Source organism: Mauremys reevesii, linkage group 2 (genome assembly GCF_016161935.1).
Source record: "Mauremys reevesii isolate NIE-2019 linkage group 2, ASM1616193v1, whole genome shotgun sequence".
In the NCBI taxonomy this organism is placed as follows: domain Eukaryota; kingdom Metazoa; phylum Chordata; order Testudines; family Geoemydidae; genus Mauremys; species Mauremys reevesii.
The window spans coordinates 148,293,280-148,319,603 of record NC_052624.1 but is presented as its reverse complement, the minus strand read 5'-3'; the positions used below and the strand labels follow the sequence as shown (position 1 = coordinate 148,319,603).

Below are 26,324 nucleotides of genomic sequence, written 5' to 3'. Positions count from 1 at the left end.
TATATACAGTGTGGCCAGCATCCAAGACCTTTCTCACATGCATCAGTTACATTCTCAAATATCACATTTACTTCTTTAATTTAATTGAGCCATATCCCAAATGTAAAGGGTACTCAGTTTTCACTCTTACTCAGGCAAAATGCCTGTCATCTGCAGAAAGGCATAAAAAAACTGAACGTAGCTGGTAGAATGAGGCCCACAGACAGAAAGAATCCATCACGCGTTAGTGTTCATAAAGTCTTGATTAGGAGTCAGAATAACTTTGAGCAGTTAAATTTGAATTTGTTACGTTTATACTTAGATTCATTTTAGAACAAATGCTCAGTTCTTGAAATGCAGTACCCCATAGCATCATTCTGTGTCATTGTTTCCATTCTGACCCCATTCTCAATTTGCATAGCTTAGCTAGTGAGTGCTCAGATCACAACCCGACATTGCATGGCTGCAGGCAACCTGAAATTATTCCCCATTTCTTTAGGATTTCTGGAGGCACTTTGCATCCTGCTCTTAATCCCTGCAGTCATCACAATTTACCTCTAGAATTCTCAGAAGCCCCTACTTTCACTGTCAAGAGATCTGATGTCTTCTTTCAAATGAATCTGCTATAAATAAGTTAATTCCAATATCAGAGACAAATAGCAACAAAGATGGGCAGAAGTCAGGCTTCCATCTGCTTGCTTCTTGGAGGTGCTGTCACTAGTTGTCTTCTCTTCCACAGAGTGATATTTTCTGGGCACACAGTAAAACTCTTGATTTCTCTCTGTAGAAAGGAAAGTGTGGAAGAGAGGGTTACTGGGAAAGTCCACCTGTAACCATTTATGTAGAAATCTCACAAGGAATGCTGTGAGAAATTGGAACAAGATCTCTATCACAACACCAAAAGCAAAAAGATGTGTACTAACTATTCCTTTTCCTATTAGTTATAACACTTACCACTTCTATATTGCCTTATGGCCAAGTGCTTTGCAAATACTCCAGAGGGCTACCACAAGACTATGTGCCTCTTAAGTATTTGAGGACAATTAGGGATTTAAGTGGTGCATAGGGCTCATGCTGGCCTTCTGCATATAGGTATAGTTCGTGCACTAAGGAATTAAGCTTCTTAGGGTAGGTTTACACTTACCTTCCGGGTCGACGCGGTGAGTTCGACTTCTCGGAGTTCGAACTATCGCGTCTGATCTAGACGCGATAGTTCGAACTCCGGAAGCGCTGCAGTCAACTCCGGTACTCCACCACTGCAAACGGCGGTGGCGGAGTCAACGGGGGAGCCGCGGAGTTCAACCCCACCACGTCTGGATGGGTGAGTAGGTCAAACTAGGGTACTTCGAATTCAGCTACGCTATTCACGTAGCTGAATTTGCGTAACCTAGTTCGACCCCCCCCCTTCTTAGTGTAGACCAGGCCTTACATGGAGTTAAGTACTGTTATCCATCCCCATCTTGCAGATGGTGAAGAAGACACACAGAGAAGTGAGTTTCCCCAACTCACAGAATCAGACTGACAGAGTTGGGAATATGATGCAGATCTCCTGACTCTCCCTGTCTTGTATTCCCCTGTCAGTATGCCCGGTTGGAAATCACAGCACTTATCTTAACGCAAAGCTGTGAAATATTGCTGTTGAAACATCGGCAGTGGGTGGAAGGTGAGGATTTTAAAGTGAAATTCAGATTTCTTCAGTGGGAACAAGTTCAACTTTTCTACCATCTGTTATGCCTGTAAGTGTGAATTCTGCTCTGCATCTAGGCAAGAACATAAGAACGACCAGACTGGGTCAGACTAATACTTCATCTAGCCCAGTATCCTCTAACAGCGGCTGGTGCCAGGTGCTTCAGAGGGAATGATCAGAACAGGGCAATTTATCAAGTGATCCATTTTGCCCTGTCATGCAGTCCCAGCTTCTGGCAGTCAGAGGTTTAGGGACACCCCGAGCATGGGGTTCTTTCCCTGACCATCTTGGCTAATAGCCATTGATGAAACTATCCCCCAGGAACTTATCTAATTCTTTTTTGAACCCAGTTACAGTTTTGGTCTTCACAACATCCCCTGGTGATGAGAACCACAGATTGTCTGTGCATTGTGTGAAGTACTTCCTTCTGTTTGCTTTAAACCTGCTGCCTATTAATTTCATCGAGTGACTCCTGGTTCATGTGTTATATGTGAATGGGTAAATAACACTTCCTTATCCACTTTCTCCACCCATTCACAATTTTACAGAATTCTGTCGTATCCTTCTAAGCTGAACAGTCCCAGACTTTTTAATCTCTCCTTGTACAGAAGCATTTTTGTTCATAGAATCATAGAATATCAGGGTTGGAAGGGACCTCAGGAAGTCATCTAGTCCAACCCCCTGCTCAAAGCAGGACCAACACCAACTAAATCATCCCAGCCAGGGCTTTGTCAAGCCAGGCCTTAAAAACCTCTAAGGATGGAGATTCCACCACCTCCCTAGGGAACCCATTCCAGTGCTTCACCACTCTCCTAGTGAAATAGTGTTTCCTGATATCCAACCTAGACCTCTCCCACTGCAACTTGAGACCATTGCTCCTTGTTCTGTCATCTGCCACCACTGAGAACAGCCGAGCTCCATCCTCTTTGGAACCCCCCTTCAGGTAGTTGAAGGCTGCTATCAGATCCCCCACCCCACCCCTTCTCTTCTGCAGGCTAAACAATCCCGGTCCCCTCAGCCTCTCCTCATAAGTCAGGTGCTCCAGTCCCCTGATTATTTTTGTTGCCCTCTGCATTCTCTCCAATTTGTCCACATCCCTTCTTTAGTGGGGGGTCCAAAACTGGACACAATACTCCAGGTGTGGCCTCACCAGTGCTGAATAGAGGGGAATAATCACATCACTTGATCTGCTGGCAATGCTCCTACTAATACAGCCCAATATGCCGTTGGCCTTCTTGGCAACAAGAGCACACTGCTGACTCATATCCAGCTTCTCATCCACTGTAATCCCCAAGTCCTTTTCTGCAGAACTGCTGCTTAGCCAGTCAGTCTCCACCCTGTAGCAGTGCATGGGATTCTTCCTTCCTAAGTGCAGGACTGTGCACGTCTCCTTGTTGAACCTCATCAGATTTCTTTTGGCCCAAACCTCTAATTTGTCTAGGTCACTCTGGACCTTATCCCTACTCTCCAGCGTACCTACCTCTCCCCCTAGCTCTGTTGCCCTTCTCTGTATTTTTTCCAATTCCAATATATCTTTTTTGATATGGGGCAATGAGAACTGCACACAATATTCAACATGTGGTCATACTATGGATTTATAAAATGGCATTATGATATTTTCTGTTTTATTATCTATCCCTTTCCCAGTGGTTCCTAGCATTCTGTTAGCTTTTTTGACTGTCGCTGCACATTGAGCGGATGTTTTCAGAGAACTATCCATGCTGAATCCAAGATCTTCCTTGAGTGAAAACAGCTAATTTAGACCCCATCATTTTGTATGTATAGTTGGGATTATGTTTTCCAGTATGCATGACTTCACACTAATCAGTATTGACTTTCTTCTGCCATTTTGTTGCCCAGTCACCCAGTTTAGTGAGATCCCTTTGTAACTCTTCGCAGTCTGCTTTGGATTTACCTATCTTGAGTAATTTTGCATCTGTTAACTTTGCCACCTCACTGTTTACCCAGTAGCATTGGTCCCAGTACAGATCTTTGGGGGACCCTGTTATTTATATCTCTCCATTGTGAAAATTGACCATTTATGCCCATCATTTCCTATCTTTTATCAAGTTTCTGATCCATGAGAGGACCTTCTCTCTTATCCCATCACTGCTTACTTTGATTTAGGACCCTTTGGTGTGGGACCTTGTCAAAGGCTTTCTGAAACTCCCAAGTACACTATATCCACATGCTTGTTAACAACCTCAAAGAATTCTAATAGATTGATGAGGTATAATTTCCCTTTACAAAAGCTGTTTTGACTTTTCCCCAATGCATTGTGTTCATCTATGTGTCTGATAATTCTGTTCTTTATTATAGTTTCAAGCAATGTATCTGGTATTGAAGTTAGGCTTACCAGCCTGTAATTGCCAGGATCACCTCTGGAGCCTTTTTAAAAAATCAGCATTGCATTAATTTCCCTCCAGTCATCTGATACAGAGGCTGATGTAAGCCATCGTTTATGTACCGCAGTTAGTAGTTCCACAATTTCACATTTGAGTTCCTTCAGAACTCTGGGGTGAATAGCATCTGGTCCTAGTGACTTATTACTTAGTAACTTCTGATGTTTTGCTGTTAGCTTTTGTGTCTTTTTCTAGTTGCTCTTCAAATTCTCTTTTGGCCTGCCTAATTATATTTTTGCACTTGGCTTACCAGAGTTTATGTTCCTTTCTATTTTCCTCGGTAGGACTGACTTCCAATTTTTAAAGGATGTCTTTTTGCCACTAACTGCTTCTTTTACCGTATTCTGTTTAGCCATGGTGGCATTTTTTGGGTCTCTTTATGAATTTTTTATTATTTGGGAGAATGTTTACTTTGAGCCTCTATTATGGTGTTTTTAAATAGTTTACATTAAGTCTGCAAGCATTTCATTGTTGTGACTGGTTTCAGAGTGGTAGCCATGTTAGTCTGTATCAGCAAAAAGAATGAGGAGTACTTGTGGCACCTTAGAGACTAACACATTTATTTGGGCATAAGTGTTTGTGGGCTAAAACCCACTTCATCAGATGCATGGAATGGAAAATGCAGTAGGAAGATTATACACACACACACACACACACACACACACACACACACACACACACACACACACACACACACACACACACACACACACACACACACACACAGAACATGAAAAGATGGGGGTTGCCTTACCAATTCTAACAAGGCAGATCAATTAAAGTGGGCTATTATCAGCAGGAGGAAAAATCACTTTTGTAGTGGTAATCAGGATGGCCTATTTCAAACAGTTGACAAGAAGGTGTGAGTAACAGTAGGGGGAAGAATTAGCATGGGGAAAATAGTTTTGGTTTGTGTAATGACCCATCCACTCTCAGTCGTTATTCAGGCCTAATTTGATGGTGCCCAGTTTGCAAATTAATTCCAGTTCTGCAGTTTCTCGCTGGAGTCAGTTTTTTGAAGTTTTTTTGTTGAAGAATTGCCACTTTTAGGCAACCCTCATCTTTTCATATTCTCTCTCTCTCTCCCCATGTGTGTGTGTGTGTATGTATATGTGTGTGTGTGTGTGTGTGTGTGTGTGTGTGTATATATATATATATATATTCCTATTGTATTTTCCACTGCATACATCCACTGAAGTAGGCTGTAGCCCATGAAAGCTTATGCCCAAATAAATGTGTTAGTCTCTACAGTGCCACAAGTACTCCTTGTTCTTATTGTTGTGACTATTCCTTTTAATTTCCCTTTAACTAGATTCCTCATTTGTGTCTTCCCCCTTTTTGAAGTTAAATGCTACTGTGGCGGGTGTCTTTGGTATTTTCCCCCCCCTACAAGGATGTTAATTTAATTACCTTATGGTCACTATTATCGAGCGATTCTGCTACATCCACCTCTTGGATCCTGTGCTCCACTTAGGTCTAAATCAAGAATTGCCTCTCTCCTTGTAGTTTCCAGGATTAGCTGTTCCAAGAAGAGGTCATTAACGGTGTCAGGAAATTTTATCTCTGCATCCCATTCTGAAGTGACAGATACCCAGCCAATATGAGGATAGTTGAAATCCCCCATTATTACTGAGTTTTCTGGTTTGATGGCCTCTCCAATCTCCCTGAGCATTTTGCAGTCTGGTCATGTGGTTGGTAGTATATTCCTACTGCCATCCTCTTATTATTAAAACATGGAATTTTTATCCATAGAGATTCTGTGGTTCAGTTTGATTCATTTAAGATTTTTACTATGTTTAACTCTATGCTGTCTATCACATATAATGATACTCCCCCACAAGCATGACCTGCTCTGTAATTACTGTATATTTTGTATCCTGGTATTACTGTGTCCCATTGATTAGCACCATTCCACCAAGTCTCTGTGATATCCCCATTTAAAACCAGCACTCAGGTTCACTCATCATAATATTTAGCCTTCTAGCATTAGTATACAAGCACTTGTAGAATTTGTCAGCATTTAGAAAGGCTATTTGCAAGCTGCTATTGGCTACCTTGCATGTAAAAACTAATATCTCTGATAATGGGCCAATAATGCAGTGAATATAAATGTTGTTTGAAAACCCATGTTTCTCCCACATCTTATCTATCAAGGTCTTTCTGTTCAAGGAAATTAAAATATCTGTTAATAGAAAGCGAAAAGAGATTGGCACAGATGAAATCCAAAAGCTAGAACAGACATATTTAAAAGCTAAATAGACCAGAATGGGATCGGTGTACCAGAAATATCTGATGCAGCTGGGAGCAGGTGTCGTGATGTCATTACTGAAGCTGATGGCTGTGTGGGCACCAGGGCAGGAAATTGAGATGATAAAAGAACCCTGAGTCATTTAATGCAAAGTTGGAAATAGCTGGATTAGGAGAAAGTGCCAGACAAATACATTTTAAAAAATTAATCGATGACAGAACCCTTATGGACAAATCCTATAGAATTTAATAGGAATTATGCCAGTAGGTTTTTTTATTGAAATTCAACAGGTTTGCATAGAAAATATTCTATTTGAGTGAGAAAGTTACCCATGCAATAGATTTTTGGTTCAACCCATGGAATTCCATAGCAATACCATTATAGATATCCTTTATTCACACCCCAAAATAGTTGGACACTGTACAAACACCTAGAAATACAAGCCCACGCCCCAAAAAGCTTAGAGGGCTATGCTTTTCTATTTAAATTCTATAAGATGCAGAACCTGTAGAAAGTTTCACTGTGATTAAATTCTGTAGGACTTTTCCAGAAGTGCATGAAACACTGTCTCTTGCAAAGACAGCTCAAAAGACGTCATGGATGTTGATGTTATTGGGTCCTAATGCAACCCTTCTGGGTAGAACCCATGGGAAGAGAATACTTGGGAAAAACCACCACGAGGTTCACGACATAGAGTTTTACCTAGAAATGGTTGGGAATTTTTCAACAAAATAGTTTTTCATCAGAAAACGTTGATTTGTCAAAACTGAAACTTTTCACAAGAAACTACCCCAGTTCTGACGAGACTCTCACCAGGAAAGGTTTCTCAGGGAACTGATGGGCAGGATCCCCTGGGAGAATAACATGAGGGGGAAAGGAGTCCAGGAGAGCTGGCTGTATTTTAAAGAATCCTAATTGAGGTTGCAGGAAAAAAACATCCCGATGTGTAGAAAGAATAGTAACTACGGCAGGCGACCAGCTTGGCTTAAGAGTGAAATCCTTGCTGATCTTAAATGCAAAAAAGAAGCTTACAGTGGAAGGTTGGACAAATGACCAGGGAGGAGTATAAAAATATTGCTCAGGCATGCAGGAGTGAAATCAGGAAGGCCAAATTACACTTGGAGGTGCAGCTAGCAAGAGATGTTAAGAGTAACAAGAAGGGTTTCTTCAGGTATGTTAGCAACAAGAAGAAAGTCAAGGAAAGTGTGGCCCCTTACTGAATGAGGGAGGCAACCTAGTGACAGAGGATGTGGAAAAAGCTAATGTACTCAATGCTTTTTTTGCCTTTGTCTTCACAAACAAGGTCAGCTTCCAGACTGCTGCACTGGGCAGCACAGTATGGGGAGAAGGTGACCAGCCCTCTGTGGAGAAAGAAGTGGTTCAGGACTATTTAGAAAAACAGGAAGAGCTCAAGTCCATGGGGCCAGATGCGCTGCATCCGAGGGTGCTAAAGGAGTTGGCGGATGTGATTTGCAGAGCCATTGGCCATTATCTTAGAAAACTCCTGGCAATCTGGGGAGGTCCCGGATGACTGGAAAAAGGCTAATGTAGTGCCCATATTTAAAAAAGGGAAGGAGGAGGATCCAGGGAACTACAGGCCAGTCAGCCTCACCTCAGTCCCTGGAAAAATCATGGAGCAGATCCTCAAGGAATCAATGCTGAAGCACTTAGAGGAGAGGAAAGTGATCAGGAACAGTCAGCATGGATTCACCAAGGGCAAGTCATGCTTGACTAACCTAATTGCCTTATATAAGGAGATAACTGGGTCTGTGGATGAGGGGAAAGCAGTGGATGTGTTATTCCTTGACTTTAGCAAAGCTTTTGATATGGTCTCCCACAGTATTCTTGCCAGCAAGTTTAAAGTATGGGCTGGATGAATGGACTATAAGGTGGATAGAAAGCTGGCTAGATCGTCGGGCTCAATGGGTAGTGATCAATGGCTCCATGTCTAGTTGGCAGCTGGTATCAAGTGGAGTGCCCCAACGGTCAGTCCTGGGGTGGGTTTTTCACACCCCTGAGTACATAGTTATACCAGGCCTGAATCTTGCTTGACTTACAGTTCTGGAGCCTTGCTATTTCACCTGTCCTGCATGAAAGCAGGGTTTTGGTTTTTGTTAAACCTGTTATTCAATGGATTGCACCCTGAATAGCAATAAAACTGTCATCGGACACATCTCCAGGACTGTACCAGGTACACAGGGCCCAGGGACCTCCCATGCTGAGCCAATGACCTGTTATGACCCTTCTGAAGTGCTGATGCTTCCATGTACAATGGTGTCTAAAAATGCAGCTGTGGTCTAATGCCCCCTCAAGTACTTTTTGCTGTGGAATGCAAAATTGAAGCCATTAAACCAGCTGTCCTCTGCACAGGACTACTTTGCCTGAAGGGAAACATAATTTGTAATGAGCTTACGGTTTGCAAATCTTTATGTTTAATTCATACTAACCAGCAAATGTTCCCCCTCCAAGCTCAATTTTAGTGCCACCACAGCATGGCCAGGCACTGGGGGACAATGATACTTACCCACTTCTGTTAAGCACTTTGAGATCTATGGATGACAAGTGCTGAGTATTAGGGGAGAACGTCTCATTGCGAGCAGAAGGCAGGACTGTAGAGCAGCGAAGATGCTAGCACACCATACAGGTTCACAGGGCTGAGAATAGAATTGCCAAGTTGATATCACGGCTTCATAGTCTTAGAGAACCCCCCACTCCCGCTGGAAGGGAGTATTAGGATGAAACTAGAGCTGGATGGGAAACAATTTTCCTACACTGTGAACATTTTCTAAATATTTCCCATTCCAGATCAGAAAATTGAGGTTTTCTGAGGTTTTTCACAGAACGTAAGGCTGTGGGGTGGCAAAGGGAGAGAGACACACACCCCCTCCCCAGAATTGCTAGTAGCTCAGTGGTTAAGGTATTCCTGTGGGATATGGGACACCTGGCTTCAAATTCCTGTTCTGCCTGATTCAGAGAAGATACTTGAACCTGGGTATCCCACTTCCCCAGTTAGCATGCTAACCACTGGGCTCTACATACAGATACGTGTTTTGACTAGCAATTTCACCGCGGACCTGAGAATCATAGAATCATAGAATATCAGGGTTGGAAGGGATCTCAGGAGGTCATCTAGTCCAACCCCCTGCCATTTTAGATTTGGTTTTGGTGAGTAGTGAGGACCTCATAGAAGACATGGCTGTAGGGGACAACCTTGGTTCGAGTGATCATGAGCTAATTCAGTTCAAACTAGATGGAAGGATAAACAAAAATAGATCTGGGACTAGGGTTTTTTATTTCAAAAGGGCTAACTTTAAAGAATTAAGAAAATTAGTTAGGGAAGCATGGGGCACGGGTCACTTGCTGGGTGGGTGAGATTCTGTGGCCTGCATTGTGCAGGAGGTCAGACTAGATGATCATAATGGTCCCTTCTGAGGGTACGTCTACACTGAATCCTGATCCCACTGAAGTCAGTGGGAGCTTTCCCATTGACTTCAGTGCAGTCCGGATTTCACCCGTGTGCCCTGTATAATGCACATACACGTTCCTGAGCAATGGAGTTATATCAGCCTTTTTAACTCTGTTCTGTTTGCCACAGACAGGCAGATTAGCAGTGCATAAATGGAAATTGGAAAAGGCGTGTTTTACAATAGCCCTGAGCAGTAACATATTGTCGAAATGACTATTTGTGGTAAAGAAATGTTAGAATAATTTCCTTACCAATTATAAAAGGAACAGACTGGGGCTTAATGGCTACAGCCTGTTCTACAGTTTCTTTTATGCCACGTTTTACAGAAAAGCCCAATTTTGCTCCAAAATATGCACATTTCTCCTTTTCATCTCCGTGCCTGTAAAACATGGAAAGTTTGTTTTGTTGTCCAGCAGCTTTTACTGGTTGCCAAAATCATCTCATTGCTAAAATTATTGTTTTCAATGTGTCCATCACATTGAAAACAATAATTTTAGCAATGAGATGATTTTGGCAACCAGTAAAAGCTGCTGGACAACAAAACAAACTTTCCATGTTTTACAGGCACGGAGATGAAAAGGAGAAATGTGCACAACACACCTTTTGAAATATACACCTAGCCTCAGTTTATTGCCTTGAAATAAGAGAGCTTCTGTTTGATCCACAAAATAAGCGAACATGCATTATAGGCCTGATCCTGAGGCATGGTGAGTTCCTTCTTGTCAGCAGGCCTTCTGCTAACTTCCCTGACAGTTCTCAGGCTTCTCTGCCTTTCCGGGTTTTATCAAGAATCAAAATGACCGAAAAACAGAAGGTCTGCTCTCTGACAGAACTGGGATGGAAATGGTGGGCCACTCATGGGAAACCTGCTCCTTTGTAATTCCCAAGCCAGTTTCTAAATCTCTCGTGGAAAAGTCCCATGGACCATAGAGAATGAGTGTTTGTGTTCTAATGTTCTAATGTTCTCCAATGATGGTATAGGCCCTGATTCCTGAAGCACTTAGATCACCCCAAGGGAAGAGATGTTATTGAAGGTGGTGTAATAGGCCAAATAACTAGGAATAATGGAATGAAATTAAACAAGGAGAAAATAAAGAACATTTTCCTAATAGGAAGCTGTATAAACTCCCAAATGAATCGGTAGGAGCCCCTCCATGAATCATTGCAAACTGGACTGAGCAAAGCACTGGACATCACATTGTAGGTAGCAGCTCTGCATTAGCCAGCATGCAGTGATGAGCTGCCAAAATATTAACAACCGGTTCCCTCCTCCTCACCCCATGAGGGGTCATGCCCCCCCCCGGGGACTCCTGCCCCATCCAACCCCCCCATGCTCCTTGACAGCCCCCCCCGGACCCGTGCCCTATCCACCCCCCTTCCCTGTCCCCTGACTGTCCCTGGAATCCCTACCCCTAACTGCCCCCCCCGGCCCCATCCAACCCCTGCTCCTTCCTGACTGCCCCCTCGGGACCCTTGCCCCCATTCAATCCCCCTGTTCCCTGCCCTCTGACCGCTCCAACACTAATCCACCCCCCAACTCCCCTGCCCTCTATCCACCACGCCCTCCCTGCTCCCTTACCTTGCTGCCTGGAGATGGGGGCCCAGTTGGGCTGAGGCTGGGACCCGGGGGCCAGGGCAGGAGCCACGCTGCGCCACCCGGCCGAACCCGGGGGCCGGGGCAGGAGCCGCGCTGCGCCGCCCGGCCGGACCCGGGGGCCGGGGCAGGAGCCGCGCTGCCCGGCCGGACTCGGGGGGCCAGGGGCCAGGGCGGGAGCCGTGCCGCCTGGCTGGACCCGGGGCGGGAGCCGCGCCACCCGGCTGGACCAGGGGGCCGGGCAGGTGCCGAGCCGCGCCGCCCGGCCCCAGAGTCCCGCCGCGACCTCACCAGGTGGCGCGGTGCCTGGAGCCCTTTTCCCGCTGGCACCCCAGCTCACCTGGTGGAAGGCGCTGCTTCCTTCTCAGCCCTCCCAGGCTTCCCGCGCGAACAGCTGATTCGCGGGAAGCTGGGGAGGGGGAGGAGAAGCCAGAGGAACTTCAGAAGAGGAGGTGGAGTGAGGTGAGCTGGGGCCGGGGGAAGGGTAGAGAGAGAGCTGCTAGAGCTCTAGTTAAATTTAAAAGCCCTTTTGGAACTAGTTGTCCCTCCAGGAGCAACCGGTTCTAAAGGGGCTTCTAAATTTAACAACCGGTTCTCGGGAACCAGTGCGAACCGGCTGCAGTTCACCACTGCCAGCATGAAACTGGCTAAGATGGCTGGATGGGAAAGACCTCACTGCTACTATGGGAAAAACTCCATGCATATTACTGACTCTCAGGCGTCTGGGAGTATATTGCTTAGTCTATAGCTTTCGTGTTGTGTTGGAAAAAGTCCCCACTGATGTCAGAGTCAGAGGCTTGTTAACTACCTGTCCTGTGTTTGTGATGAAAGGTCTGAGACCCAAGCTCCAGAAGCAGTGGTAGCAGCTTTTATATGTCTCAGGAATTTTTTGTGTTTCCTCAAAACTCTACGCTAAGCCTGAAACAGTTTTTCTGTTAATAGGTCCCTGGAGAAGTCATCAACACTCTGTGTGGATACAAGACCCTTGAAAAAGAGGTAACATACGCCTTTCATTTGCAATGTAGCTCTCTGCTTGCTGGCTCCTCCTTCACGAGCCATTCATTCTAAAGGCATATGCTACTTTGGGAGCTATATGCAGGACTGGATGATTCGGGCACACTGCAAAGCTTTTCCTCTTAAGAGGAGTCTGAGGAAGGAGTAGTGCTTTGAGAGGTGGTGCTGGGGAGAGTGCGGTATATCTTATTTTTGCTACAGGGTTATTTGGTCAATGTCCTACTTCATGAGTTGCTGTTCATTTTCCTATTGATTTGTCGTGTGTCTAATCAGCCACTAGGATGTCTAAAAATGAGAGAGGTGTCTCTCTGGGTTTTCTCATCTGCTATAAATCCAATCCTCTGCTGCATCAGAACCAAACAAATAAATAAATGTACCTTCTTTTCTAATAGCTGATGAGCTGAGGAAAGCTTAATTGGGGGTATTTTCACTGTATTTTTATAACTAAGCTATTTTTGTGGTGGGTTTCATTTTTTTTTTTTTTAATTTCTATCAGAATAGCAGTCCACTTTCCAGCAGCCTAAGTGATGGACAGAAATTCCTCGTGGTGTCAGTTTTTGGGGCAGTGACTGTCTTGCTGTAATGTCTGTACAGTACCTAGCGCAGTGGGATCCATGACTGGGGCTAATAGTCATTACCACAAGACAGATAAATAGCTGATTTTTTTTTTAGCACCTTTCATTCCTAAGGACATCATGTCTCCACTAAAATGCAGGGCATCCATCTCTGGAGAGGGGCATGCAGCAGTCACTTGGTTCCCCACACAATCACTGTAATTTGTTATTCTTGTTATATGCTCAATATTCGGGTCACTCTCAGCAGCTCCAGGAAGATCAGGACCTCATTGTGCCAGCTGCTGTCCAAACAAATAGAAAGAGCTGGTCCCTGCCTTAGCCATGGGAGGAGCATAACATTTGTTAACAATGCTGCCAGAGCACGACCCCCACTGTTGTTATAAGCATCATCAGATTTGTAAGGTCTGCACAGAGCGGAGAAGGCCTTGGGATTTTTAAGGTCTTGTCTGTAATGAGTAAATTGAATGGAGCGCAACTTATGAAATTCAGAAAGGCCAAGGGCCAAATTTGAACCTTTACCTCTAGCAACTTTCAAGTCTGATTATTAGACCACTGAGCCATCTTTGCCACATTAGAATGAAATTTGTCATGTGGCACCTTGCCCTGCCACCTAGTTAATTCTATAGATAACTGTGATTTCTGTTAGTTGGCTATAGGGGAAAGGAAAGATTTCATTACTGGCAAAGGGGAAGACAAACAATGGAAGCTCAAGCTTCAGCTGCCACTATAAATACAAACGTATATGCTGTAAAATGCTCCTTAGTCGCTATGTAATAAAGGGCGTTCACCCACAACCTTTCCCACCCACCCATTATTCATTTGGGGATAATTAAGTTACAAAGCTGGTAGGCAAATAGGAAAAAATAATCAGAAAGCCAGAATGCTAAGCTCTCCTTTATAAAGGACTGTCTGATGTATCAGTTACAACTGGCTTGTCATGCAGATCCTGAGCCCAGAAGCATGATGCCTCCGAAAATAAACATGTCCACTGCAAATGGTAACTTGTGTTTACAGCTTAGAAAGATCATTAAACCTGTCATCTCCTCATCCCCAGCTGATTCTATGTGACAAACATGATCATTAAAAAAGGTGAGGAGGGCACGGTGCAGCCTATCAAACACCAATAACAACAAAAAGGGGGTAAAGCAAAGTGTATGAATCGTGCATTTTCATGACAGGTTGGTTTGTCCTTTAAAAGGCTTTCGACTCCAAATCTGACAGGAAGGTTGTCTCCGGTCTTAAAAAGGCTTGGAATCATGTGGGGAGTGTCCTCACCTGTCATACTCACCTACTTCACTGAGGTAGCATTTCACTGTCATCCTGTTTAATTTCTGAGTATGCATCTCGGAGGAGGATGTCCTGTTTGGCTTGTGGGGCTGCTTTTCCCCTCCACGGCTGCCCAGAGATTGCTCTCTCTGTGCAATTGCTTTTCTTTTTGTAGCCGATCCACAATGTGGTGAGGGTGGGGGCTGCTCTTACCCCAGATGGTTGACCAATGAGTACTGCTGAGCTCTTCAAGGTGGATAACTTGTTAATCCCACCAACTCAGGCCTGTGTAACACACCGGGGCATAGGTGATGCAACCTAGTGGTTGGAGCAGAATTAGACATGTGGTTGGAGACAAGCCAATGGTCAGGGCCACAGTCACTTAGGGAGGGTTTATTGGGCCCAGCCAAGCTCATTGAGCTGCTTAATGACATGCCTGGGGCCAGCTGAGTTCCTGATAGCCTGAAGTTGCCCCACCTATAGGAATCTCTTCTCTCAGAAGTGGCAGATGCTGTTGTGGAGCACGTTATTTATATAGTATTGTTATTTATTTGTATTGCAGTAGCACCTGTCCACCCTTCTCAAGAATCAGGGCCCCCTTGTGCTAAAGAACAGAGGGTCCCTGCCCCAAAGAGCTTACAGTCTGAGTGCTTTTTAAGTGCCTTAGAGACAATCTGTAAAAACTCCTAATAAAAATAACAATTTGCAGTTTTACAGTACCTTTCCTCCTTCACAACTATTCATTAAAAATGAGGCAGGTTGGTTTTGTGGGTAGATCCCAGGACTGGACGTCGGAAGACCAAGGTTCTGTTCTGTATCTGTCCGACTGTGTGATCTAGGGGCAGCATGCGTCAATTTCCACATCTTGTAAAATGGGCACCATACTTCCCTTCCTCACCGGAGTCTGGTCCATGCCGCTCTTCTGCCTGATGTGAAATGTTTTGAGATCCTCTGGTGGAAGGTGCCAGAAGTACAACAATTTATTATTTAGCATTAAGCCTCAGGATACCCCTGTGAGGTAGGTAAATATTCTATACAATTGACAGGTAACAGAGGCAGAGACAGGCTAAGTCATTTTCCCAAGGTCACACAGGGCCTATCTGAAAACTGCTAGCCATCGCCAGCTTCCATTGGAGAGGGCTGAGAGTGCTGAGCAGGCCTGTTCCAGAGGTAGGAACAGAGCCAAAGAGGAGTTTCCTAGTTATTTGCTCTGACTACTAGACCAACACACACCTGTTTTCATTACCCCAAATTCAGAGCTTGACACTCTGTGTGGGTAAACAAAAAGCCTTCAGTCTGTCTGGAATTCAGCAAACAGATCATCTCAAAGGCTTAGAACAGGGGTGGCCGACCTGGGGCTCCGGAGCCACATGCGGCTCTTCAGAAGTTAACATGCGGCTCCTTGTCTAGGCACCAACTCCGGGTCTGGAGCTACAGGCGCCAACTATCCAGTGTGCCCGGGGGGTGCTCACTGCTCAACCCCTGGTTCTGTCACAGGCCCTGCCCCCACTCCCCCCTTCCCGCCCCTCCCATGAGCCTGCCGTGCCCTCGCTCCTCCCCCTCCCCCCCCCCAGAGCCTCCTGCACACCACGAAACAGCTGATCAGGAGGTGCTGATCGGCAGGCACTGGGAGGGGGGAGCTAATGGGGGGCTGCTGACGTATTACTGTGGCTCTTTGGCAATGTACATTGGTAAATTCTGGCTCCTTCTTAGGCTCAGGTTGGCCACCCCGGCTTAGAAACTCACGCTGCTCTGGGTTTTGTTTCTATGTAAAGGAAAGGGAATTATGAAATCTGAAGGCAAGTCAAAGACATAACTGATCGAATGCAAAAGGCAATGGTGGTTTGCGGGAAAACTGTTTGTGTAGGATGGGATTTGGGCATGCAGTGCATACAGTAGAGAGGGAGAGATGGTGTTTATATGCCTATTAGCATTTTCTCTAAGTAACAGCAACTAGATTGTTTTCTGATACTGAATTCCTGAGTGATCTGATTTGGGGACTTCAGGGAACTGGATATTCGTTATCTCTGATTTCCAGAACAGACTTTGAGCTATGAAACCTGTGTTTTAGTTCAGGCAGTAGAGGTTCATGCTTCCAGATCCAGAGATCCAGGGGTCAGTGCTTGACCTTTCCAGGTATGGTACATTACATGTACATACAGGATTATCTCATTGACTATAACATTAAGGGCCGAATTGCAGGTGTCTCAATATTAAAGCTAGTGCTTTGTGAGCACAGGGTATGCGTGGAGGACCATTACCACTACTTACAGTGCTGTACACCCCAAACAGGACGTGACCAGGTGGAAATGGGTACATGGACAGAGCCCTGCCCATACTACACACCTAAAAATGCTGCTAGGAGCACACGCTGCAGTTTGTTTGTTTTGGTTTGCTGCTTTTTCTGAGCTCTGTTTTCCCCAGCTCCTGCACAGCATAGGTATGATGCTTCCAGACACCCCCCTAGCACAGTGCCCTTTTATCATCTCTAACACAAAGTTCTGGCTGGCATAGTTATAATGTAGCCCTGAATCTGTTTGGTCCATTGCTTCTTAATATTATAGACATGTGCAATAGGAATTTTAAGAAGGTGAAATCAACCATCTGCCTCCCCATTCTGAATGCTTGTAAATTTCAGTGTGTTGATAACAGTAGCAAGACAAAGTTCCCCTAATACAGCTCTTAGCCCTCAAGTGGATTCAGTCTCCCATCTTTTCGAAAACTGCTAATGGGGGTATTAGCTGTGCAATGGTTTTGTCTTGTGGATGCACAGGTGCACTCTAAAGACTGTCAACTTATTTCATGTAGGCTGCCTATGCTAACGATTTTTGGCCACTGTTAACCTGGACTGGATTTAAACCAGTGACTCAGCAGAAGTGCTAGACTCCATCTCACAGACCATGACACATCTTTCTGAGCTGAAGGAGGCTTTCCTGGGCCCGTTCCAAACTCGGATACACCAGATAAATGAGACTAGAATTCACCCCTTTTTGTCTTCTAATTTGTGAATGGTCTCTAAGGCTCTGGATTAGTTTTTTTTCCTATCCTGAATATTTTCCAGCTAGTTTCATCTTAAAATCATACGTCATCAAAATGCAGCCTCTGTTCTCTCAGTGGGATTAAGAAAAGCAACAGCAGTATCATAAGCCCAGTGCAGATACACAAGTTAAACACAGATGCTGACTCAAATGTGCTCCAGTACCTTAGATATCATAGGTCATTTTAATAGGCCTCCATTGTAGGCAGGGGAGGTCAATACCCATAATTTACTGTGATGCATTTTGCTGCTACTGCACAGCACAAATTCTATCAAGGCCAGTGAAATTACAGCCACGTAAGAGCAATCCTTTTTTAGCATTTATAGCTGTCCCTGATTTTGTTCCCAGGTTTTAGCAGATAGATGGGCTCATTTAGGAAAGAGAGACGTCTGTGCATAGTGACGCACTTTCAGAGATCTCACAGAAAATACATCTAGTAACCACAGCCGAAAAATGCAGATCAGTCTGATCTGGCTGAAGTTGGTGTAGTTTTAGGTAGAACGGCTTTGGGCTTGAATGTTAAATGCACAAGGAAGGTGAAGGTTAACCATGAGGTTTACCTTGATTTCAGTGCATTGTGTAAGAATTGAATCCACTCTCTAAAAAGATGCATTTTTTACATACCTAGTGGTTGCATCCTAGTAGAAAAAGCTTTGGAAGTGAATATTGCAAAGAAATAAGTTACCCCTGGGTGTAACACATACCTTGGAATCTAATCGCTGGCAACCCGGATCATTTCAAAGGCACAAAGAGCAGTTAGGCTCCCAACTCCCATTGGCTTTCAAAATATCTTACTCCCTGGTTTTGTTCTGCTTGCAGCGACTGCAACTGGTTGACATTATCCATGTGCGAGGCTGTATCCATGCAGTTGGCCTGTGGTTTAAAGACAACTTTGAAGTCACTTTTGGGATAGTTTGTACCTTGCTGCTTCCACAGGTACGTGAGAACTCTTTGTCGTTCACTATCGTCATCCTAAGGGACTTGCCCACTTGTCCTTTTCCAGTCATTACTTGCAGGGTTATGTGAAAGGGGGGAAATCTACTTTATTTTCACCTCTAGCTTTGTGTCACAGCTGGAAAATGGTCCTCTGCTTCCTCTGAAGAGGACATAGAGAAGGATGGCTGTTACCTGCTATACTGATCTGCTAAAATTAGATGGGCTTTCACACTTCTTCAGCTAAGTGCAATGGAATGTATGGGTACATCCTGGGGTGAAAGGACATGGGAAAGATCTTCTTGTTTTCCTTTCCAAAAATTTAACCGCTATACGTATCCTGGTGTTAGCCAACTAAGCATTAAGCAGTTTGGGGCTTCTGGATCTTGCCAGGTAAAATCTGCAAGTAATGTATTGAACTGTTTTGTGTTCACTCCTGTAGGAGAATGGACATTGCTGTGTCCTTTATAGACTGTTGGAATGAAATTAGGTACTTTGTCCTTAATGCAGGCCGCTGCTTCAGTGAGCTTCCAGGAGTAAGACCGTATGAGGGGGGGACCACCATCTTCTGGAGCATACCTGTAACCCTGGGCTCCTCTGCTATATTGTCCCAACAACTATTAACTCTCGGCTTTGATTTTGCAAAACCAGAAGTGGTTTGGACTCAGGTCCCATCTCATGTGAACCCCACAAAACTGGTTCTGCTCCACCTCCGATTTTTGTTTACAGAGAATTCTTTGAATGTAAACATCAAGATATACATTGACACAGAAGGGGAACTTTCCCTGTTCCAGAGGGAGTGCACAGCATTGAAAGATCATCAATTAGTTCTTAAGCAGAAACCTATTTCTGCAAGACAAGGGTGTTCATAGAAACTGGCGGAGCTGAACATACAGCCCAATGGCCTCTTGTTTTACTTAGCCATGAACACACATTGTTGCCAATAGCAATGCACTTTGTCAGCACCAACGGTTGTTACTGCATCCTGTAGTTCAGAGGAATAAGTCACTGTAAATCTGGTACACTATTCTAATCTCATTGGTATGTTGCTAGACAACTTTCTTGAGCATACTCTTGTGTCACCAGTCACATCCCTCGCCAATTAACCTGTGAAGGCCTAAAATATTGGATATGTGGTAATTTTTTTTTCTATTTTTATTTGCTCCTGAAGAAAGGTTATGGCGTGCATTGATGCATACAGTTTCTGTGCCTGCTACAAAATGTTCTCTAACTGTGCAGACATGCGATCCAGTCAGTCTTTCATGGTGAAAGGAATCTGTTTACTGAATAGTATGAATCTGCAGCATTTATGGCCAGTTTGGGGGCTTGCTTTCTAAACTGATTGGTTTTGAGTTGCTTTCTCAGCTGACTGCATGTTTAATGGACCCATTTAATTTTGCCATAAGGTGCTTGGAACAGCTACCAGAAGAACCCAAGCTGGGGACATATAATAATACACTAGAGGCTAAAACAGAGGGAGTCCTGACTGGGACTTGATATTTAGCATTAATTAGTCCTGCCACGAGTGCAGGGGACTGGACTAGATGACTTCTTGAGGTCTCTTCCAGTTCCACGATTCCATGATTCTATATACCGTTATTGTTTATCCCACCTCAGCAGCCCTAAGAAAGGGGTGAAGCTTACCCACAGAGAGGATATAGGTTGTTTACCTAAGAAGCTATTCACAGCAATGTAGTTTTCAGGGTGTGCTTTACCATATTAATTGCTTTAAATTACTGCAAAGATTTTATTTTAATGCAGCACTGAAATTTTATTGATAAGGTAATAATATATAAAATCGAAAGCTTTCATTGGAGCATATGTTACTGCAGCAAAGCTCTTCTACATTTGTTTTTGCAACACTTGTCAAACAGAAGATAAATGTTGAACAACCAAAATAAGGATTAAGCATAAATTGGCAGTGGGGTGAGTACATACTGCATTACAGACTTTTGATAGGATGAGTAATTCTTATAAATTTCCTGGCCTAAGTAGGGAGACCAGATAGCAAGTGTGAAAAATTGGGACATGGGTGGGTAATAGGCGACTATATAAGACAAAGCCCTGAATTCCTGCATATGGACTTTGACCCCCTGCCCTGTTTTTTTTCTAATGCATTATCAGCATATTCGCTTTATATAATTAAGTTTACAGTACCAAGTATGCCTTATATTTGCCATTTCAAGTTTTACTCTGTTGAACATATTGCAGTTAGACTCAAGAGCCCCTGGCACTATAATATTTCCTGCCCCTTTGACCATCTGAGCAGCTCCTAGTTCTCAAACAATTTGTCAGAATCCTGTCACCTTCCCTATTTTGCTAAATATTCTGCCATCACTTTTATGGTCAGCAGTTTAATCACTTGAAAAATTTCTTTCCCAAGAGCCAGTATCTGTAAAGCACTTCCCACTAGACAATGGGCGAGATTAATATTTCCAAATTAATTACTTGTCCTTGACTTTCTCTTCTGGCCTCTTTAAATACTTTTTAATCCCCATTGCTACCTGATATAATGGGATTTCCTGCTGGATGTAGATAAATGATGAAGTGTCTTTATTATTCAGTCTTCAATTTCTATTTCACTGGAGGCTTTTAATAGCTATGAAGTAATATTAAATATTAGGGCTACCAATTAAATGCAGTTAACTCATGTGATTAACTCAACAAAATTAATCATGATTTAAAAAATTAATCGCAATTAATTGCACTGTAAAACAATAGAATAGCAATTGAAATGTATTAAATATTTTGGATGTTTTTCTACATTTTCAAATATATTGATTTCTGTTACAACACAGAATACAAAGTGTACAGTGCTCACTTTATTATTATTTTTATTACAAATATTTGCACTGTAAAAATGATAAAAGAAATAGTATTTTCAATTCATCTCATACAAGTACTATAGTGCAATCTCTTTATCACGAAAGTGTAACTTACAAATGTCGATTTTTTTTTTGTTACATAACTGCACTCAAAAACAAAACAATGTCAAACTTTAGCGCCTACAAGTCCACTCAGTCCTACTTCTTGTTCAGCCAATAGCTAAGACAAACAAGTTTGTTTACATTTACGGGAGATATTGCTGCCTGCTTCCTATTTACAATGTCACCTGAAATTGAGAACAGGCATTCGCATGGCACTTTTGTAGCCAGCGTTGCAAGGTATTTACGTGCCAAGTATACTAAACATTCGTATGCCCCTTCATGCTTCGGCCATCATTCCAGAGGATATGCTTCCATGCTGATGATGATCGATTTAAAAAAAAAAATGCATTAAGTAAATTTGTGACTGAACTCCTTGGGTGGAGAATTGTATGTCTCCTCTTCTGTACCGGCTTACTTTCACCTCTGTCTAGCACGTAAAAATCTTGTGACATTGGCTACAACAGTGCCATGCATACACCTGTTCTCACTTTCAGGTGACATTGTAAATAAGAAGTTGGCGGCATTATCTCCTGCAAATGTAAACAAACTTGTTTGTCTGAGCATTTGGCTGAAGTAGGACTGAATGGACTTGTAGGCTGTAAAGTTTTACATTGTTTGTTTTATTTTTGAATGTAGTTTTTTTTGTACATAACTCTACATTTGTAAGTTCAACTTTCATGATAAAGAGATTGCACTACAGTACTTGTATTAGGTGAATTGAAATATACTATTTCTTTTGGTTTTTTGCAGTGCAGATATTTGTAATAAAAAATAAATATAAAGTGAGCACTGCACAATTTGTATTCTGTGTTGTAATTAAAATCAATATATTTGAAAATGTAGAAAACATCCAAAATATTTAAATGGTATTCTATTATTTTTATAACGCGATTAATTGCGATTAATTTTTTTAATCGCTTGACAGCCCTATTAAATATATTATCTCATATGCTATTTCTGACTTGTGTGTATTAACTGTATAACTCAATTAGGTGCTTCTTTTTTGAGTCACTGGTAAAGAAAAATTAATAGTAGCTGCTCCCTGACAGTCAGGACCCCTTCAGATGTCTCACATTGGGCTACTAAAATCGCTACGCACTTTTGAAAGCCTTGGCTATTGTACATAACCAACATGGTGTTTATAATTCTATCACAGTGGGAGTGAAGAAGTGCTAAGCAGTTAAACTGCCACTTGGTCTATGTACTTTTTGAATTGTGTTCCCTTCCTTTGTCTTATCACGAATTCCCCCATTCATTCTAAGAAGTTTTCCAGTTCTGTGGTGACACCACTTTGGAAGTGTGCTCTAGGGGCTAGATCATGGGACTGGGCTCCTGTGTTGTATTCTTAGCTCTACCAATTCAGTGTGATGGTGGGCAGATCACAATCTCTTTGTGCTTCGGTTTCCTGATCTGCAAAATGGGGAAACTATCCATAATAGCAGCTAAGATCTCAAAGCCCCATAGACCTATTAATCCTCACACACTTGTGGCAAATTGAGGCCCAGAGATGCAGATTGGTCTGGCGAAGATCTTTCAGGGAGTCAGTGGTAGAACTGGGAACAGAATCAAAGTGTCCTGTGTCCTAGTTGTGATTTAGCTGCAGCACCATCTTTCCTGAAATCTTGGGTCCTTATCAGGACTGAGGTTTGCTTGTCAGTCGCTACTGGTAGCTCTAAGACTGCTTGTAAGGAAACAAAACTCAAGGGCTTGCTCATGTTTCCATGATCCTCATTCAAAGGGTGAATTTCACCCCCATGCAGAAGGCCAGCATGTAGCCTATGCTCTCAAATTAGGATTTAAATAGCCCTCATGCTGACTTCCTGCACAGGTGTTAATTTCTACCCCGACAGAAAAGTTTATATTCCAATTGTCCAATGAAATACCTGCCACTAGTAACAGAATAAGAAATTTCCTTGTGGGCATATTCCTTTAAGCAAATATTGTTCCCAATGCTAAATTTCCACTGTATTTGGGGACAAGGGGTATTAGAAATTTTGGTTTTCTTTGGGTATCTTTATAAAGCAGTTAAACAGTGCAGTATTTTTTAATCTTTGTGTGTGTGTTTGCAAAGCATGTATTTGTTTTGAGGGTGTATTTAATTGATTGAAATTGTGTGTGTGTGTGTGTGTGTGTGTGTGTGTGTGCTCGTGAACACACAGACAAAAAGAGCACAGTATTGGAAGCTATATAACACCCCTTTTAGCCCAGCCCAGCCCCTCCATGACCCAATTCAGGAAAGAGGTTCTTAGTATATTTTATGCATATCTTATCTTGTAAGACCCATGATGGCTTGGGTTTCTTTTAAAGCAAATCACCAAGCAATTGAAGGGACTCAGAAACAGCAAGAAAAATAATCCTCCACTGCAGTTAGAAACAAAGTAGTTGATGATAGAAAAGAGTTATTGGTTTGAGTCTTTCCTCTGCAAATACAGGTTATGCCCTTGTCCCTCTGGTAAAGGATGTGTCAAAGTGAAACTAATATGCCATTGGATCTACGCCAAGAAGCAGCAGCTTGTACTTCTGTTGAGTCATAGGAAAAACATGTCAAGACAAAAGATTCATTAAACTTCCAGGGTTTCCTCCACTGAAGTTTTGTCTTTTTAAAATCTCTTTTATATTCAAAAGTACCTGAAAAATGTTATTCTTCACTCCTTGACTTGCCTGTTTTGTTTGTTTTGTTTTTTTTACGAGGGAAAGACAAAGATGGCAAATCTTTTTGATTACACGTGCTAGACAATCAGAGCTAAATCAACAGCATCACAGCCCCAACCAAAAAGGTCATTTGTTCCTTCAACTCTCGTTAGAAAGTTATTACGGGGGCAGCTCATCTGTAAATAGCAGTAAGAGGTGCTGGAATGCAGTGCCCCATTATACTGTCTGGTGGTGCCTGCTTTATACAGTAATATAAAAACACTGGGCTTGGTGCATACTCTAGGGCTGTAATGCTGCCATAATTCACCATAATACTTCAGCAACTTCAGCCTCTGTATCCCTCTTTCTGTCCTCATTCTTGTACTCTGGAAATACACTAGAGAGGAGTCTAAGCTGCAAAATTCAGATCTGAGGTTATTTCTTAAACATGGTCTCTCTTTCCTGTTCCTTAGTTTCAGCCTGGCTTATCTCTTACCTGTCCCTGCTCCTGGTTAGAACAGAGCATCAAAGTCAAACAGACAAGATCACTACTGTGGACAGCCCTTTGGAAATTGGGGAGCATGCCATTTTCTCTGCTCGTGTTACATAGAGCAAAGCACATAGTGCCTGTGTGCTGAGCTAGGGAAGTCTGTGAAAAGGCCCATTCTCTTGACAAAACCAGCATTTAAACATTCTGAATAAGGTGCCCCTTGCAAGTAGCAGTAGTGTCAGTCCTAAGCATGCAAAAATCATGAGTTGGGCCGCCAAAATCACGAGACTGGCTTAAAATCATGAGATTTGAAGGGGAAAAAATACATTTTGGGTCTTCTTATTTGTGTCCTAATTATTGACCTTTTAGTGTTTGCATTTTTGAGCTTTTTTCCACAAGTATGAGAACTAGAAACATTTAAATGTAATCTGTAATTTTTTGATGTAATAACATGACTCCATAGGCTAGGGCTTTGAGAAATACCACCTATCATGAGGCTTGAGATAAAATCATGACACTTGGCGGCAATGATTCAGGTTTTATGTGCTTGGTGTGTGATAAATATACTTCTTCCTCAGTTGTCCATAGAGTCCACCAGGAAGAATAGGCTAGGCAAACCCTGTGGGGGGAATAAAAACAAATATTAAAAAAATCTTATTCCCGGAGTATTGAGAAGAGATCTTTTATTTCAGACATTCTTCATTCATGGTAAAGAAGCAGAAGTGCACAAAACACAATTATGTTTTCGCCTTTGCAGGATGCTTTAAGTATTTCTTTTTTCCCCTCTGCTCCCTTCTCTAGTAATGTTCGTGCCTCTTTGTCATTAATCTCAACCAAGCTGCAGTCTGAGGCCAAACAGTGATGCATCTCATATCACTTTGAAAAGGATATTGTAATTTAGTTGCTGTCAGTCAGCAGTGAATTCACACTGCAGCCTTGTACTTGTGTTTAATTATGGCGCAAACCTGTATCTCACAACAGGTGCAATGGAGCATATAAATTTTATTCTTGCATATGAAATGTATTCTGGCTATACTGTCTTCCCAGACTCGTGAGGTAGGAGCATCTGTCCAGAGGAAGATCATACAGTTGGAGTTAACAGCTGGCTTAAAATCTCACTTCACCCATCCCCATTTGGACACCCCAGTGTTTTCTCTGCAACAGTAGAACCTTGGCTGCTGCTTTCATTGTTGTCTTTATGCTGACCCCAAAAGGAGGGTTAATATAACCAGCTGCCGTGGACACAAGAAGTGCCTTCTAATTACAGGCTATATTTCTGGAGTACTGGTAGCTGTTCCTGCCTCTTCTTCACTGCGGCTTCCAAAGGGAAATCAACACCTGTCAAAACAATCTGAGATTCTTCTATGGCCTGTTTGTTTCTTAATTTAAAAAAAAATAAATACCCATATTGTGGTGTAGGTGAGTCTATCAGCAAACATATGGGCTTCTTTGGAGGTACAGTCCAAAAGATAAAGCTAGCTGCAGCTGAGAGAGAGATCTAGGCACTCTCTGCTATGTATGGGACGCACTGGGTTTAGGTTTTTTTCTGCCTTGAAGTGTGAGAGATCCCAGACCGCAACCCTCTCTGGGTTCTGTGAAGCTCTGCAGCTTCTTTTGCAGCATCTGCGGTTGCCACTGGCAAGAAACAGGATAGTAGCCTGAAGGCTTGTCTACACTGGTATAGCCAGCAGAGCCCCCTAGTGTGAGAGACTGTGTACGCTGATAGTTCTCCTAAATCGCCTTGCTGACTGACATTAGCTAAGGGATGGAAGCACTCTTTCGTCAGCACAGTTGCAGCTACACCAGTGGTTTTGTTAGCATATCTATGTCGGCGGGGTGGAGTAGGGTGTTTTTCACACTTCTAACTGGCTTAGCTATGCCAACAAATCTTTGCAGCGTAGACCAGCTGCAAGTAGACCACTGGTCTGATCCAGTCTGACATTTCCTTTGTTCCTGTGAGTTTCCTTTCTTTCACATGTGCCAAACTGTTGCAGTAGTAAAGCTGAATATCTGAGTTGTTTGGTACTGGAGCATTGTATCCTAAGGCTGTGATGGCTTCCCTGTCCTTAAATAC

The 26,324-nt window shown here is 43.1% G+C and overlaps 1 protein-coding gene across 13 annotated transcripts in view; it reads left to right on the top strand.

Moving 5' to 3' along the window:
* LOC120397400 (tetraspanin-15-like) overlaps nt 1–26,324 on the top strand; it is a 248,840-nt gene that overhangs the window by 193,065 nt on the left and 29,451 nt on the right. For 7 of the 13 annotated variants that reach the window (XM_039523167.1, XM_039523165.1, XM_039523170.1 and 4 more), the window contains 2 exons: nt 12,319–12,372; nt 18,089–18,205. The exons of 1 other annotated variant lie outside the window; for it this stretch is intronic. In XM_039523167.1, coding sequence (XP_039379101.1) covers nt 12,319–12,372; nt 18,089–18,205 — 171 coding nt within the window. Of the gene's footprint in view, nt 1–12,318; nt 12,373–18,088; nt 18,206–18,712; nt 19,073–23,561; nt 23,639–25,297; nt 25,588–26,324 lie in introns of those variants that run through there. 5 more of the 13 variants (XM_039523168.1, XM_039523177.1, XM_039523176.1 and 2 more) reach the window with 5 other exon arrangements.